Source organism: Pseudonaja textilis, chromosome 14 (genome assembly GCF_049901715.1).
Source record: "Pseudonaja textilis isolate UNSWEBS1 chromosome 14, rPseTex1.2, whole genome shotgun sequence".
NCBI classification, from domain to species: domain Eukaryota; kingdom Metazoa; phylum Chordata; class Lepidosauria; order Squamata; family Elapidae; genus Pseudonaja; species Pseudonaja textilis.
Genome location: NC_142003.1, coordinates 7,476,717 through 7,494,252, shown reverse-complemented (window position 1 = coordinate 7,494,252; position 17,536 = coordinate 7,476,717). Strand labels below are relative to the sequence as shown.

Sequence of the window (17,536 nt, the reverse complement as noted above, 5' to 3'; positions counted from 1 at the left end):
GCTGGTGAGAGAATCTAGATGTTTGCATTTCTTAAATAAAAAAAAACCCTACCCCCCAAAGCTGGGGCTTATTGGGGATGACAGCACTGGAGTTCCAGAGTTCCAGAATTGAACTTTGAGCAAAAGAAGAGGAATGAAATAGGTTGTTTTGAAAGAACGACAGTTCTTCGGTTTTTGTCAAGTTTTGGAATATTCAGATTCCTTAAGGAAAACGAGAAAAGCATAAACTTGCCTGATAGGAGAAGGGGAAAGGAAAAAACAAAGGGAAAATTTTTAAGGGAAAGACTCAGAATAAGTTGAGGAGCTGAGAAAGTTGAAGAAGCAGCGTTGGCCTACATAATGGAGAAAAATCACAGAACTGGCCACAGCTTCAAAGAGCTGAGTAACTAATCTGCTAACAGGGAAATTATACTGCGATCTGCAGTTCTCGGCAGAGTCTAAATCACAGGGAAAAAAATAACACACAAACACCTGCCCACAAAGCCACAGTCAATTACACCAGGTTTTTGGACACATAAAAAAAAGGTTGTTATAAATAGGTTAAAATCTCTCTAGAATAACAGTGTTGGAAGGGACCTTAGAGGTCTTTGGTCCAACCGCCTGCTTAGACAGGAAACCCTATAACATTTCAGACAAATGGCTGTCCAATCTTTTCTTAAAAACTTCCACTGTTGGAGCATTGACAACTTCTGAAGGCAAGCTGTTCCACTGGTTAATCTCACTATCAGTAAATTTCTCCTGAGTTCTAGGTTGCTTCTCTCCTTGATCAGTTTCCACCCGTTGCTTCTTGTCCTGCCTTCAGGTGCTTTGGAGAATAGCTTGACTCCCTCTTCTTTGGGGAAGCCCCTGAGATATTGGAACACTGCTATCATGTCTTCCCTGGTCCTTCTTTTCATTAAATTAGACATGCCCAGTTCCTGCAACTGTTCTTCATATGTTTTAACCCCTAATCATCTTCGTTGCTCTTCTCTGCACTCTTTCTAATGCTGGCAATCTGTTTATCGGGAGAACAGGAAGTGCAATAACAAGCTAAATTTTATTTTCAAATGGGAACAGAATAAATAAAAGGCACCTTTACAGGTAGTCCTTGACTCAGTGGTGGGATTCAGCCAGTTCTCACCAGTTCGGGAGAACTGGGTTGTTAACTTTCTGAACAGTTTGGTGAAATGGTTGTTGGTAGAAATCACTAGATCAAAGAACCAGTTGTTAAATGATTTGAATCCCACCACTGCCTTGACTTACAATCACAATTGAAGGTAGAAAGGAAAGAGAGAAAGAAAGAGAGAAAGAGGGAAATTTCTGCCTTTCAAAGAAAGATTTGTGCCTCTCCCAAATCATAGGAAAATGAGCAGCTACACAGAAAGAGAAGCCGAGCTAAATAGATGTCAAAAAACACACACACACACAACCCAAGCAGTGCTCATGGCATGAATTATAGCTGAACTCCTCCAGTTTTCTCTGCCTTTTTGGATGGGAAAGCCTTCTGAATCCTCCTTGGCAGAGCTCCCATGTTGGTGGAGATATTCCCACACGGCTAATGAGTAACACCAAATTCTTCTATCCGCAAAGTATGATGGATGTATCACATTATTTTCCTTTGGGGTATATTTTGAATCATGCTTTAAAGCAGAAATAGACTATCATCAACCTTGTATGATCTAGGCTCGGTTCAGATTCTAAGCCAAGAAGGTTGATTCAACCAGGGTTTAATGAATAGACAACCCAGGCTGAATTCAGACCCCAAGCTAAGCCACACAGGGAAACAATCTTTATTTCGGTTTAGTTTGATGTTGGGCTCTTGAAAACCTTGTCTTGTCTTATTATAGATGGTCTTGCAGAAGTTTCGTCACCAGAGTTGGTGAGGAGAAGTCTGCCAGAAAGAAAGATGGTCCAGAAAACACCAAGAACCCAACAATATATAGATCATCCAGGCTACATATTTGTTCTCCGTTAGCGTGATGTATCAGCCCAACTTTTCAGCTGGGACTCAAATCCTTAGGAGTGTTTATCTCAAAGAGCAGATTACAGCCACATCTGGGAGAAAAGTTAAGGAGGAAAATGAGGCTGGGCAGATAGCCAGTTGAGCCACAAGAGAATGGTGCCAGAGCAAAGCTTACAAACAAACCAACCAAAATCCTCTCTGCTGCTTTCCCCTCCAGCAATGAAACTCACAGCTTCTTCTTTTTAATTTTGATTCTTCCAATTTTCAGGTTTTTAGGAGTCGGACATTTTTGCTGAACTGTTGCAAATCATGGAGAGGTCCACTGTGGATCATAACGCCCCTTGCCTCCTCACCTGTTGGCCTGGTTTACCCCATACACTAACCCTCCACTAGTTGCTGCATTTATAGAATATGTTATGCCTATTGAAATAAACCTTATTATGGGCTGGGGTCTTCCAACCTGGGGTGGTGAGGTGGCTCAGCAGTTAAGATACCCAATGGGTATCCTGGCAGTTGGAAAGTCCAGGTTCGAGAGCCAAGCACCATGTGATGGAGTGAGTTCCCATTTTTGCCTCAGCTCCAGAAGTTGGAAAGCATGCAAATGTGAGTAGATAAATAGGTACCACTTCAGTGGAAAGGTAACAGCATTCCATGATGTCATGCTGGCCACATGACCCCCGGAAATGTCTTCCGACAGTGCTGGCTCAACGGCCTTGAAACATAGATGAGCACCACTCCCTAGAGTCAGCTTCAATTAGCGGAGTAAAATTCTCAGGAATTGCTTTAGTAATAGCAATAGCCCTTAGACTTATATACTGCTTCACAGTGCTTTCCAGCCCTCTCTAAGCAGTTTACAGAGTCAGCCTGTTGCCCCCAAAAATCCGGGGTCCTCATTTTACCCACTTCGGAAGGATGGAAGGCTGAGTTAACTTTGAGCCGGTGAGAATGTCAACATGGCTTTTCAATATCTCAACTTTCAACCTAGCTCAAACATTTGATATATGATTTTATTCTTCTTTAAACTACACTCATGGAGCTCGTATTTTCCCTTATGTGAGTTCTAGACTCACTTAAGGCATGAAAGCTGGCTGGGTGACTTTGAGTCAATCATCAGGAGACTGTGAGTTCTAGTCCCACCCTAGGCACAAAAGTTGGCCGGGTGACTTTGGCCAATCACCAAGGGATTGTGCGTTCTAGTTCCACTTTAACCATGAAAGGCAGTTGGGTGAGTTTGGGTACAACTATAAGTCCCTCTTTGTAGGAGAAGGAGAGACAGAGCCTGAGGGTGGAGTCAAGAGGGCAATCAGCCTAGAGTAGTTACGTTCCCACAAATGGCCTAAGTCCAACCCCCTCTTGAATTCTATTGATTCCTATCTAGCCCACATTTAGTGCTGATCACTAATTAACTAGATTCTTAACTAGAGGCATGAGCAGTAGATCAGCTAACCGGAACCTACTGTATGGCCCTGATTCTTCGCATCTGACACTCTGCATTCAGAGTCCAGCAAGGCTACATCAGGAATCGAGGGGCCTCCACAAAATGTACGATCACTGACTTTCAGTGCTTCCCCCTCCCAAAAAAAAAAAGAAGAAGAAGAAGAGGCATCTGAGCACAGTAAAAACACCCTAGAATACATCTCCATGTACTAGTAACTATGGCATGGGCAGGTGCACCCCAACAGTTGGTACCAGCTGGCTGCTTGGAAACAGAACATGGAATCACAACGGGGAAGAAAGATGCAGGAGGCTTAGCCAAGGCCAGTTGTGGCTGCAGCCTTTAACAAAAAGCACAAATCTGAACAAAGCCTGAGAATTCTCACTCACACACAGCATCCAGCAATCTCTGGAAGAAATCAAACCATCTTCCACCCAAGCAGCTCTTTGCAAGAGAAGACTTTGAGAACTGATTTCACAATGGTCTTGCCCACAGCTCGGCTTCAAACAATGAAACATATTTACTTAGAGGGGGGAAATTACCCCTCTGATTTCTTAGGTGGATCTGGGTTCTCTTGGCTGTAGATGGGGCCTATGTTCTCCAGTGCTTTCACTTGTGGCCCAGTGGTCAATCAAACCTTGTCTCTACTCATTGCCAAGGATTGTACAGCACTCAACCATAAGCAAACTACCTAGGTTTGGACTGCTGGCTAACAAAAGGTTGGCTAGTTTTATTGGTCATATGAATTCGGCACAAAGATAAGAGATTGAAATTCCTTTTGATCTCTCTGTTGTATTCTGATTTAGGACTGGAGTTAGTCATGGGTAGATATAAACAGACAGACAGGCAGGCAGGCAGGCATACATACATACACACATACATATATATGGATAGATAAATAGATAGATATGGATGGGTGGATAGATAGATAGATGATAGATAGATAGATAGATAGATAGATAGAAAGAAAGAAAACAAAGAAAGAGAGAGAGAGAGAGAGAGAAAGAAGGAGGGAAGAGAGACCTGTTTCTCCTTTCTTGTGATAAAAGCTTTTATTGTTTTGTCCTCTAATACCTATTTTTGTTTCATCTTCATATCTCTCTCTCACACACACACATCAATCTATCCATCCATCCATCCATCTATCTAATTTTCTTCCTTGCGTATATTTATGTGTGTAGAATTTTGCAGTACAGTAAAATGAACATGCAGACAGAAAGGTTACAGAAAAGAATTAAAAAGAGAGAGAAAACAGAATTATATCTCCCACCCTTCTCTCGATAGATGAGTAATTATCATCTTACCCTTTTCTGCTTCCTCTTCATATTTCTTGCCTATGTTTTCAAATTCCCCCCTCCTTCCATTGTGTCCAATTCTCAGACACAGCCTGCATTTTTCGTGGCCAGTTTTTTTCAGAAGGTTCCTCACTGCCTCCTTCCTAAGGCTGAGAGAAAGCGACTAGCCCAAAGTCACCCAGCTGGCTTCATGCTCAATGCAGGGTTAGAATTCACAGTCTCCCGGTTTCTAATCTGATACCTTAACCGCTGCACCAAGCTGTCTCTCTTATTTTCTATTTCTCCCTTACAATTCTATAGACTCTTTTCAAATTCCCATACACACACACTAATGTTCTGTTGTATGCTTTGTTCAAACTTTCATTTAGTTTCTGGATCTTCTCTTTTGGGCTGCTGTTTGCCTTTCCATCATTCTAGCTTTACCCAGACTTTTCACTGTCAAGAAGGCCTGGGAAACAGACCAGAAAATTCCTCTTTCTTTTTTCCAACCTTCAAGCCTCCAAATATAAAAGAGCCAAAACAGAATCAAGGAGAAGGTGCCAGGAAAAGAGAATTAGCTTAACCCAACAGCACAAGATTGCAGAATTGAAGGAGGGCAAATAATAGGTGGGCATCTGCTATTATTTAATCACTGAATATTTTCAGAAATCTGGAAGGTTTGGAATTCAGATTGAGCATGGGTGAATATAGAATAGAATAGAATTCTTTATTGGCCAGGTGTGATTGGACACACAAGGAATTTGTCTTGGTGCAAATGCTCTCAGTGAACATAAAAGAAAAGATACATTTGTCAAGAGTCAAGAATCATCAGGTACAACACTTAATAATAGTCACAGGGTACAATAAGCAATCAAATCATTCTAGGAAACAGTCAATAAAAATAGAATGGAATGGAATGGAATAGAATAGAATAGAATAGAATAGAATAGAATAGAATAGAATAGAATAGAATAGAATAGAATTCTTTATTGGCCAAGTGTGATTGGACATACAAGGAATTTGTCTTCAGTGCAAATGTTCCCAGTGTATATAAAAGAAAAGATACATTCGTCAAGAATCATCAGGTACATCACTCAATAATAGTCACAGGGTACAATAAGCAATCAAATCACACTAGGAAACAGTCAGTATAGATTGTAAGGACACAAGCGACAAAAGTTACAGTCATACAGTCACAAGTGGGAGGGGATGGGTGATAAGGAGTGGTGAGATTAATAGTGAATAGTGAATTAATAGAAGATTGAACAGTGTTGAGTGAATTATTTGTTTAGCAGAGTAATGGCATGCAGGGGGAAAAACTGTCCTTGTGTCTAGTTGTTCTGGTGTGCAGGGCTCTATAGCGTCGTTTTGAGGGAAGGAGTTGAAGCAGTTTATGTCCAGGATGTGAGGGCTCTGTAAATATTTTACAGGTAATTCTCAATGTACAACCACAACGGAGCTGTGTTACTAAACGAAAGAGTTGTTAAGTGAATTTTGTCCCATTTGATCATTTTTCTCACCAGTTATGGAAAATATTTTTTCCTTACATGTAATAAAAAATAGGTAGCTGCACCTTATAACCATTACAGGTAATCCTCAACTTACAACCCCAAAGGAGCCCATAAATTTCTTTTGCTAAGCGAGACAGTTGTTAAGTGAGTTTTGTTCCATTTTACGACCTTTCCTGCCGTGGTTGTTAAATGAATCGCTGCAGTTGTTAAGTTAGTAACATGGTTGTTAAGCGAATGTGGCTTCCCCATTGATTTTGCTTGCCAAAAGGTCGCAAAAGGGGATCACATGAAATTAGGACACTGCAACTGTCATAAATACCAGTCAGTTGTCAAGCATCCCAACTTTGATCACGTGACCACGAGGATGATGCAATGGTCGTAAGTTTGAAACAAGGTCATAAGTTCCCTTTTTTTTCAGTCCCGTTGTCATGAAACGAACTGTTGTAAGTGGAGGACAACCTGTACTGTATTGTGATCTGCTTCTTCCTTGTCCAAATTCAATCACACTGGTTTAAAAGTCAGATTTCTCTTCTGGAATTGTCATTTTTCCTTCAATGGGTGGATTTAATCAAATCTTTACCTGCACTGATTTTCACCTGATATGTTAGATGACAAATGAGTTGGCTTCAGGGCATTCTACCAAGCCTCGGGAGTTAGTGAGGTAGGGAACTCACCTACGATGAACATTGCTCTCGAGCTTAGCTTGTGATGTGAATGCGTCTCCTAGGTTTTATCTGACCTGGTTACAGAATACAGAATAACAGAGTCGGAAGGGTTCCTGGAGGTCTTCTAGCCCAACCTCCTGCTCAGGCAGGAAACCCTATACCACTTCGGACAAATGGTTGTCCAGTCTCTTCTTAAAAGCCTCCAGTGATGGAGAGCCCATAACTTCTGAATTCCACTGATTAATTGTTCTCACTGTTGGAAAATTTCTCCTTAGTTCTACGTTGCTTCTCTCCTTGATTAGTTCTCATCCAATTGCTTCTTGTCCTGCTTCAAGTGCTTTGGAGCAGGGGTCTCCAGCCTTGGTAACTTTAAGACTTGTGGATTCAACTCCCAGAATTCTGAGAGTTGAAATCCACAAGTCTTAAAGTTGCCAAGGTTGGAAACCCCTGCTTTGGAGAATAGCTTGACTCCCTCTTCTTTGTGGCAGCCCCTCAAATATTGGAACACTGCTATCCTAGGTAGAGGCTAATATTTAGAAGAGACTCTCCTGCTGGAGCAGGGGGTTGGACTAGATGACCTCCGAGGTTCCTTCCAACTCTGTTATTCTATGTCTATGTTTCCCTTAGTCCTTCTCTTCATCAAACTGGACATTCCCAATTCCTGCAACAATTCTTCATATGTTTTAGCCTCCTGTCCCCTAATCATCTTTGTTGCTTAATCACCCTAAATCATCTTTATTTGGTTGAATGTGTCGTGTGAAGCCATCTAAAGAGCTAAACTGCATGCACTCTATGCAAGACCCCAATGGCCTTCCAATAAATTGATTCCATGGGTTTCTATGTTCCTCCAATTTGTCAACCCTGGGCAACTTTTGTTTTTTGTTGTCATCCCTGTTTTGTGTCTTTAAGTCTACGTTGGCTCCTGGTAATTGCCTAGACTACACTCTGCAGTTTGCTTAGTTGTTGAGGGTTGTTGTTGTTGTTGGGTTGTTTTTTTTCTTGGAATAGTTTATTGAGAGTGACTGGCCCAAGTGTCACCCAACTGGTTTTGTGACCTAGGATTCATTGTCTCCCAGGTTCTAGCCTGATGTCTAACCACTCCAAATAGAACATACCACAAATCCCCAGTGGGCTAATTAAAGTTGAAAATAAGCAATGTAGCAGAAAACAAGAAGAAACAAAATGCCCACAATCTCAACTATTGCTCCATGATGCCACATGTCCACACAACAATTAATCTTCTATTCTATCTCCATACGTTCTCTTAAAGATCTAGTTTTCACACCCTTCCAAAATACCAGCAGTTCTAGATTTCTAGATCTTTGGGTCTAGAAAGCTAACTTGGATGGAGGCAGGCCTCAAGCGGGCAATCAAACCATTTCTTGCAGCCATTTTTATTTAGAAAAAAAATTATACTAGCCTTAAAATAAGCAAACTGGAAAATAAAAATGATTTATTTCAGGTAAGTTGCCATGCAACACCTCTGCTACAATGTGTTTAACACTAGCAAGGCATTTAAGCTTGGATCAATGCAAAAGCTGTTAAATAACTTCAATAAATAAGAAAAAAAAGGAAGATAGAGATGAATAAGTTGCCCTTTTTCAGCCTAAAATGATTATCTTTCAACTGTGCGCGCTTAATGGCTTAACCAGGTCAGATAAAGCCTTGATATCTTTTTTTTCTCCATGCTAGCCTTGGTGTGTGCTAACCTTGATTTGGCTAGATAGATGGTGGAGAGAAACACACACATGTCTACATGTGCAAACAAACACGTACACCCCATGCACGTTTACCGAGGAAAAGAGTGCTTAACGTGTGAACCCTTTTTCATCTGGTGAAGTTAGGATGTATTTTGGCACATCTGTAGTGGCAACCCAGAAAGAGGATTAATTCAATAACCAGATAAAATAGGTTACACGAATGATGCAGTCTTGTAACCATTTTGGACACCATGAGAATGTGAAACTGTCCTGGAAAGATGTCTGGCTGTTAGAGAGGCCAAGGAACTATAGGATGGTTTCAATATGTTCTACCTTAGTCACCTAACAAGGAACTCAACATCTGCTTCTGCAACTACAGAACAGACTAATAGAGTTGGGATAGACCTTCCTCTCCCCTCTTTGGAAGAGCTTTAGAGCTCCAGCTGCCTTAAGAAAGTTCAAAACATTCTCAAAGATCCATCTCATCCTGGGCACCCTTTTTTTTTTTTTTTGGAACTATTACCATCTGGCAGATGGTGCAGAATAATAAAAACAAGGACAAATAGGCTGAAAAACAGCTTCTATCCCAGGGCAGTAACTCTGTTGAATACTACTGTATAGTGCAATATTCATGCAGTATCAGGGGTTTTCAATTCAGTTGTATAGAATGTGAAGGATGTGTGTTTGTGTTTATTTTCATAGCCATAATATACACTGAAGATGGTATTTAATTTCATTGTGTGAGGTGCAATGATAATAAAGTAAACTAAACTCAACTCGACTTGATTGAGCTCAGGGCGGTAGTGCAGTAATCATAAAACAGACCCTGCGAAGCTTTCCACGGCTGGTTTAACATGTTTGGGCCATCGTAGCTTCCATTCATTCCTTTAGTCCTCAGTAAGGATTGTATACAGAAGCACGCAAACCAACTCCGCTAGTCTCACAAGGAAATTATTTTCTAAAAGTAAGCTTTTGGAAACAACCAGCATTGGATATAGGCAAATAATGCCTTACAATGATGGAGAAAGAGAAAAAAAATGGAAGAATATTCAGTTTGCTCCTCCTGGAGAAGTTGGATTTTTAGGAAAGGTTGGATCACAGAGACAAGAAGCTCTGGAAGGGAGAAAGTAAGCAGAAGGGACAACAGAGACGCAAACAATCAAAACTGGAGCCTCGTTTAACTGCACAGAATCTCAGATCGGTTCCAATTCTTTCTCCTTTCAGGAATAACGTGGTACGTCGACATGGGTGTCATACATTATGCCTTGTACTGATATAATATAGAGACTACAGAAACACAGAGATCTGAATAGGGAGAAGGGAAGGATCTTTCCCAATCTTTTCAAAAAGCAGAAGACAGAAAGGCATCCTTGGAACTTTCCTGGCCTTGGATTTAACGGATTAGATTCCTCACCCTTCAACAGGGTTTCTCTCATTCTCTCTCCCCACTTCCCCCGTTAGTGAACCTAAGAGAAGATCCCAGGAGCTTTGGGGTCTCTCCCAATGCTTGCACGAGGCTTTCTCCTTGGTAGTAAAAAATGATCGCCCATCAGCCAGTTTATAAATAGCAAATAATTGCTAGTGAAAGGAATGGGTGATGCATTCCGAGAACTATTTTGGGTGCCTGAATGCAGGGAGAAGATGTTAATCACAAAGCAAACATCAAGATCCTGAGTTGAAAAGGTAGTCCACGTGTTTAGTCCATCCTGGGTGTTGGGGGGAATGGAGAAGAAAGAAGAGGGAGGGAGAGAGGGAGAGGGAGAGAGAGAGAGGGAGAGAGAGAGAGAGAGACAGACAGACAGACAGACAGACAGACAGACAGACAGAGAGGGAGATAGAGAGATAGAGAGAGAGAATGGGACGGGAAATAGACCAAAGATGAAGAACCTTGACCAACCATCACTCATTTCAGATGAACCTCTTAAAAAAGCATTTCCTGGTGGTGCCATTGTTCCTCCTGAGAACTTCTTTCACAAGCTGATGTCCATCTGAAGGAGCGCAGAAAAGCCACCTGATTAGGGGCTACAGTTCTCGCCCCCGTTACCCAACCCAATGGTCAATGGGGACATTCACCACAAAGCATCCAGGTTCTTGGCTTCTCTTAAGCCTCCAACGAAGCGATTTCCTTGGCTTCTCTCTGCCCACCCCACCTCCTCCTATTTTTTTGCTTTTAATTGTTTTTATTTGATCTACAAAATGTCTCTCCCCATCTGTTTTGCTTTCATGTGTTGGGGATTAGCATAACGAATCAGACAAGCCCCACCCACCCCAACTTGACAAATGAATTGCAACTTTGAGTCCCTCTTGTTGCCATCACGGGGCTGGCAGGGTAGCAGGGGAAAATTGGGTGGGGAGGCCGATGGGTGGAATTTCAAGAAGAGGCAACAGGCCCAAATAGCCTGGCCCCTGAAATGGTTGGACTTGCAAACAGCTCAAACCCAGCCGCCTTGTTTGGCAACGAGAAGGGGGTGTAGGTTTGAAGTAAGCCAGCCCTATACTCAGTGCGTATAGCTCTGAAATCAACCTGTGCACCACAAACGCATCCACACACTGCTTTACACCCAGTGCCTGTTCTCATCAGACAGCAGAATGTGTGTGTTTGTTGGAGAGATGTTGTCATGCTAAGAAGCATCACTATCTCTACAGTGGGGACCGAGCTCGTATACAAGTTTGTATCTCCAGGGCGGGTTTCTGTGAGTTGTAGTTGGACCACCTGGAATGGTATGGTTAATTGGGTTCAAATGGGTTCCATGGTAGGGTCTATATATCTCTGCTTTTGGTGAACTCTGGATTCGAGGGAGAGGTGGCTGGGAATTAACAGGGAAGGCCGCCATTCTTTTTGAGCCAAAGTAGCTAGATGATAAAGCGGAGTGTGCTTGCAGACATGTGTGAGTGGATGGTGGATGGGTATACTGTTGATTTGTTCTCTACTGAGGATTTTTTTCCCCCATACGCATCCATCAGAGTCCCAACAGATGCAATGGGGGGGAAATCTTGCTGTGGTTCTGGCTACATTGACCCAACATCCTTCATGGTTTCCACTGCTGATGCTTCTCCAACATCTGCAAGTGCCTCTGTGTGCATGTGACTTTCCTTCCTGTCCTCTTCATTCTGGAGGAGCTCATGGGCCACTATTGCACAAGAAGTGCAGGTTGGTTCACCCTGCAGAGACCCCTCCCCCCCTTTTCCAAAATTGAAGGAGGGGACATGCTTCTATTCACACACACACACTCCAAGAAGAGAAGATGCTCACCCCGTCTAGGCTGGGAGTTCCCTCCCTCCCCACAAGGCTAAAACAGTAGACCAGGCCTGCGGCAGTGGCATATGGCATCACATGGCATGGGGTGGGAGGAGGTGGAGTGAATTGGGGAGGGGAGGGGAGGATCCCAGAGAGGCAGGAGGAGGGAAGGGGCTCAGCTTACCTGGACATGTGTTCCCGTTGGGGCCGGTGCGCTTTCTCCAGCCCCAGTTTGGTGAAGATACCCACCAACACCATGACAGCAACCACCCCACAGATGATGTAGACGATGAGGTTGGTCTTGTCACGGGTGGGGTCGTGGGATGGGTCCATGGGCCGGTTGGTCATCTTGCGCCCGTTCAGCCAGGGGGGCTTGATATAGTTGGTGCAGACGTCCTGGTCTAGCCGCCTCTTCTGATCCTGGCAGCAGAAACGGAAGCCGCACGTGCCACAGCAAAATGGGTAGCCACGGACGCTGCAGTTGAAAGCCTCGTCCCACTGGCCCATCACATCAAAGTAGCCCCGGCATGCCTCCGGGCTGGGAGGTGGCTCCGAGGCGTCGGCGGGTGGCGGCTCACCCGCTCGGCTGTGGTTCCCGCCGGAATCGAACAGCATCACGATGCTGCCCAGGTGTTGCCCGACTTTCTCCTGCGCCCGGCACAGGAGCGGTGGGAGGAGGTCTGCTGCCAAGTAGCCCAAAACCAGACGGAGGAAGCCCTTCATCCTTCGCAGCGCACCCCCGGGACACCTGAGGTTGCCTTCCCTGCCGCTGCCGCTGCCGCCGCCGCAATTCAAGGCTCCCGACGCTCCGGCGCTGCGCCAAGGATTGTACATAAAGGGGGTCTTCTCTTTTGGGCAGGCCCCGCCGATGCGCTCTTCCGCTCTTCTCCCCGCAGTTGGTAGCGAAGGCTGCGTTTCAGCACCGCGGACAGCTCCGGGGTTTCAGCACCGCGGACAGCTCCGCGCAGCCTGGCAGGGCCGCCTCTGCCGAGCATGCGGGGTTGGGGGCGGGGTACCCCCTCCTCCTCCTCCTCCTCCTCTTCCTCCTCCTCCCCCCGCCAGACCCCCCTTCTCCTCCTCCTCCTCCTCCTCCTCCTCGCCTCTTCCCACCTGCTCACCGCTTCCAAAGCTGGGGAGGGGAAGTGTGAGCGGCGGCACTTGTGGAGTGTGGAGAGGCACCCCGAGAGTGAATGAGTGGCTCAAAGAAGGAGGGGGGGAGGGGGAGGAGCAGGAGCGGCAAGAGTCGGGCGGGGGAGGGAGAGGGGGGCAACTGGGGTGGGGTGGGGGAATTCAAGCCGTAGGAAAAAGGCAAAGGGTGGGGGTCAAAAGACGCCACGCGAGACGGAGGAGGGAGGGGGAGAGGAGGGAAGGAGGTTGGAAACAGAAGGGGTGGGTGGGTTTGCAGGAGGGAAAGCGAACGGGGCGAGGAGGAGGAGGAGAAAAAAAATTAAAGTCAAGTCCCTTCTCTCTACCTTCTCCCTTCAGGGTCCCCGCTCCTCCTCCTCCTCCGCCGCCGCCGCCGCCGCCGCCACCATCCCCGCCCCACACCCCTCTCCGCCAGAGCGCTGGCCAAGTTCTCCAGCGGGGAAAACTCTCTTGCTAGGAGACGCGCGCGCGCGCCCACCCCCCCTCCCTCTCCTCCCCTCCCTGCAAAGGAGGAGGGGAGGAGACTTGGGTTGCTGCAGCTTCTCTAAAAAAGACCTGCAGGGGAGTCGGGAGCAGAGCGTGGGTCTCTTCTTCTGCTTCCCCCCCTCCAACTAAGGCGCGCGCAGACAGACAGACAGACACACACACACACACGTGCGCGCACATGTCCTGCCGATGGAGAAGGAAACCAGCCGAGGTTGGAGTAAGAGCCGGAGGCAATCTGATGTGGGTGGGGTGGGAGAAGGAGAGGGTGGGTGGCGGGGGGCGCCTCTAAATCTCTTCCCGACTCTTCCTAAGCCTCTCTTCCTTCGCACCTTTAAACCTTCTTCCACCAAGGTCCTTTAGATTAGAAGGAGCAGCGGGGAGGGGCGGGTGTTAGATGGATGACAACAACTGGAAGGAGAAGCCCGAATGGGATAATGACCCCAGACCAGTGAAAGGCAAGATTCAGACAATCTGCTTAACGGGGGTTTGTTTGTTTGTTTATTTGTTTGTTTGTTTGTTTTAAGGCAAAAGTTTGATCAGAGTTGGGTTTTCCCTGACCTGACATGCAAATAAATACTTCCTATTTGCTTCATGTGGGGGTCGGTGTCTTGTGCCCCACCACAAGTGGGTTCCTTCAGAATACAGATTGAGCATGGGTGAATATAGAATAGAATAAAATTCTTTGTCGGCCAAGTGTGTTTGGACACACAAGGAATTTGTCTTTGGTGCAAATGCTCTCAGTGCACATCAAAGAAAAAGAGACATTCGTCAAGAGTCAAGAATCATCAGGCACGACACTTAATGACAGTCATAGGGTACAATAAGCAATCCAATCGTACTAAGAAACAGTCCATATAGATCGTAAGGATACAAGCGACAAAGTTGCAGTCATAAATGAGAGGAGATGGGTGAAAGGAAGGATGGGAGGATTAATAGTAATAGTAACGCAGACTTTGTAAATAGTTGAATAGCGTTGAGGGAATTATTTGTTTAGCAGAGTGATGGCTTTCGGGGGAAAAACTGCCCTTGTGTCTAGTTGTTCTGGTGTGCAGTGCTCTATAGTGTTGTCCTGAGGGTAGGAGTTGAAACAGTTTATGTCCGGGGTGTGGCATTTCTATCTATCGCAAGTGTCTTCAGGGACTTTCCTCATCTAGCCAGGAAAGTCCCAGTATGGACTGCATCTGTCATTTTGGGAGCCACTACAAATCGAATTTTTTCCCAGTGTTCCGCTAGCTCTAGTCCAGGGCTCTCCAAGCTTGGCAACTTTAAGCCTGGCGGACTTCAACTCCCAGAATTCCCCAGCCAGCTGGCTGGGGAATTCTGGGAGTTGAAGTCCGCCAGGCTTAAAGTTGCCAAGCTTGGGGACCACTGCTCTAGTCTCACCGGTTCGGTTAAGTGAGTGGCGTAGGCTCCTCCCAGCAGGGAGCCATCTACTTGTTTGAAATGCATTGGATGGACGAGCTTTTTCACTCTGATCCCCAGTTTTAGGACTGTAGTTGGGTTGACCAGGCATCTGGTGTGGCCCGACTCTACTAGGGCTTGGAAAGTTCCCTGTTTTGGGGGCGCCATAAGCTGTATTGGGAAGACGAAAGGAGGAATCGGTCCATTCACCATTGGCCCTTGTCCTCACTGTCATAAGGATCCGGGGACTGGTCATCACTGTCCGGGGGTTCCTCCCCCTTCAGCTGGACTCCCAGAATTCCTGAGCTAACATGACTGGAGGAGCAATTCTGGGAGTTGAAGTCCACAAGTCTTAAAGCTGTCAAGTTTGAAGACCCCCTGGTCTATCGGATTTCATAGTGTTGCTCTGTCGCTTAAAAGAGGCAGGGGAAAGGATATATCAAGGTTCCTACATCACTTTAAAGCCAGTTTTTTGCTGTTTTTTTAAACACCTTTCTTGTTTTCTGGCAGACGTTTCATTACCAAACTAGGTAACATCATCCGTGTTGAGTTCAACCCTGAGCTACAAATGGCCCTTCTTGTGTTTACAATCAAATGACTTCATGATTGGCCTGGTTCACACAGCATGCTGAGAAAATGGCCAGGTTTCCAGTAGATGCTAGTCATAAGCTAACCAACCCATTTTAGCCTGATCTAGCATGCTTTGCCACTAGGTTTGTATGTAGTCCTACAAAGTAAAAGCAGAATGTAAAGATAGTGAGTGGGCGTTTATGAAATTAATTTATGACATCATTCCAACATGTGTTCCTCTACCTCTATCTTAGCAACTTTGAGACGTGTGGACTTCAACTCCCAGAATTCCTCAGTCAGCATGCTTCCCGCGGTCTGTTGAAAACACCTGGTTTGTAGTGGCTGGTTTACTTTTCCAAATTGTGGACAGTCTGGTGTAGGGACCCAGAATTCTGAACATTTGTGGGGGGGTTGAAGTCTACCCTGGAGGTTGTCTAAGCAAAGGTGATTGTAAGAAACTGTATATGAATCCAGGCATTGGGGTTAGTTCTGAAAACCAGGATTTAACTTGCTGAGTTAACTCTAGGTTGTCATGTTGAACTAGCACATGAAAAGAATTTTAAAAAGTAGTTATTATTTGATTGACAAACTGTGTAATTACCCAGAAAGCACTTCCTGGCAATAGTGACTATTAGTGATTTTTTTCTTAGCATCCAACCAAACCATCTGTAATAGCCAAATTGAACAGGTGCAGTTAGCATCTTTCCTTCCTCCCTCCCTCATTTCTCCTTCCTTCCTTCCTTTCCTTTCCTTTCCTTCCTTCCTTCCTTCCTTCCTTCCTTCCTTCCTTCCTTCCTTCCTTCCTTCCTTCCTTCCTTCCTTCCCTTCCCTTCCCTTCCCTTCCCTTTCCTTTCCTTTCCTTTCCTTTCCTTCCTTCCTTCTGTTCCTTCCCTTCCTTCCCTTCCCTTTCCTTTCCTTCCCTTCCTTCTTCCCTCCTTCCCTCCCTCCCTTCCTTCCTATCTTCAATTGTAACCTTTCTGGTTAGCCTTTGGGACTTTCCTTCTGTAAAACAGCACTCCTTATTCCCCCACCCCTAAAAAAGAAAAAGAACACTTTGCAAAAATCTGCAAGGCTGAGAATGAGTAGATACAGCTTACACTTTCTCTGCTTGTGGTTTGGGGCCAATCGACTCTTGACATCGCCAAAATGGATCTGGAAAGGCTAAGGCACGAAACCACTTGCTGAGATTGTTGCCATCGACTTGATAAAAACCACCCCATTGGGGTCCCAGCAATTCCTTCTTATGGAGGCTGGGTTGCCAAGTCCATCCAGAAGGGAAGCAGATCCTCTCCCAAGTCTCCACGGAGATGCGGTTTTCCCCCTCTGAAATTTTACAAGGAAGATGGATCAAAATAAAAGCATCCAGCGTGAACTATTTGGCGCTATCCTGTTCTTACAGCCAACTTAAAAGGCGCTGGGATAAATTACTTCTATATTTCAGCCCAGGCAGCAGAGTTCTGTTGTAGCAAGAAGAATGGAGCAATCAATTAAGGCACCATAATTATGAGCTAAACTGAAAGCTGAGCGAAGTGTAATGGGCTATAGATGGAAAATTTGTTCTCCGGGGACACTCTTGACTTCCAACTGCCATCACTATCCCAAGACATCTATATCTCAATATCAAATTCATTTTCCAGGTTTCAGAGCTTTCCTGGGGGAATCATTGTAAAGGATCAGATCACCTCATTGTGATAAATTTATGTTTACCGACAAAGAAGTAAAGGGAGACTACTACAGATCTATTTCAAGCTATTTAGCTCTCATCAGCTAACCCAAACCCTTCTGGGATTCGAACCCGGGTTGCTTACATATTAGGTAGGTGTATTAACTTCTAAGCCATGGGCTCTCCTTGCTTTGTTGGCTATACTAGGGGGGAGATTAAATGTTTTTTTTCCCGGGGAGACATGTCTATCGTCAGGGCAACCTGGTCTACCCAATTATGGGACGTAGTATACTGATAGATCGGTCTCACCAGAAAAAAACACACCTCATTGTGATTTTCTTTCTTTCTTTCTTTCTTTCTTTCTTTCTTTCTTTCTTTCTTTCTTTCTTTCTTTCTTTCTTTCCTTCCTTCCTTCCTTCCTTCCTTCCTTCCTTCTTTCTTTCTTTCTTTTTCTTTCTTTCTTTCTTTCTTTCTTTCTTTCTTTCTTTCTTTCTTTCTTTCTTTC

The 17,536-nt window shown here is 44.9% G+C and overlaps 1 protein-coding gene across 1 annotated transcript in view; it reads right to left on the bottom strand.

Moving 5' to 3' along the window:
- The window catches only part of SHISA9 (shisa family member 9), a 160,020-nt gene extending 147,331 nt beyond the window's left edge, over window positions 1–12,689 (bottom strand). Inside the window, exon 1 of the mRNA XM_087912362.1 lies at window positions 11,950–12,689. Coding sequence (XP_087768488.1) covers window positions 11,950–12,599 — 650 coding nt within the window. The 5' untranslated portion in view covers window positions 12,600–12,689. The remainder of the gene's footprint in view (window positions 1–11,949) is intronic.
- Between the last annotated feature and the right edge of the window lie 4,847 nt (window positions 12,690–17,536).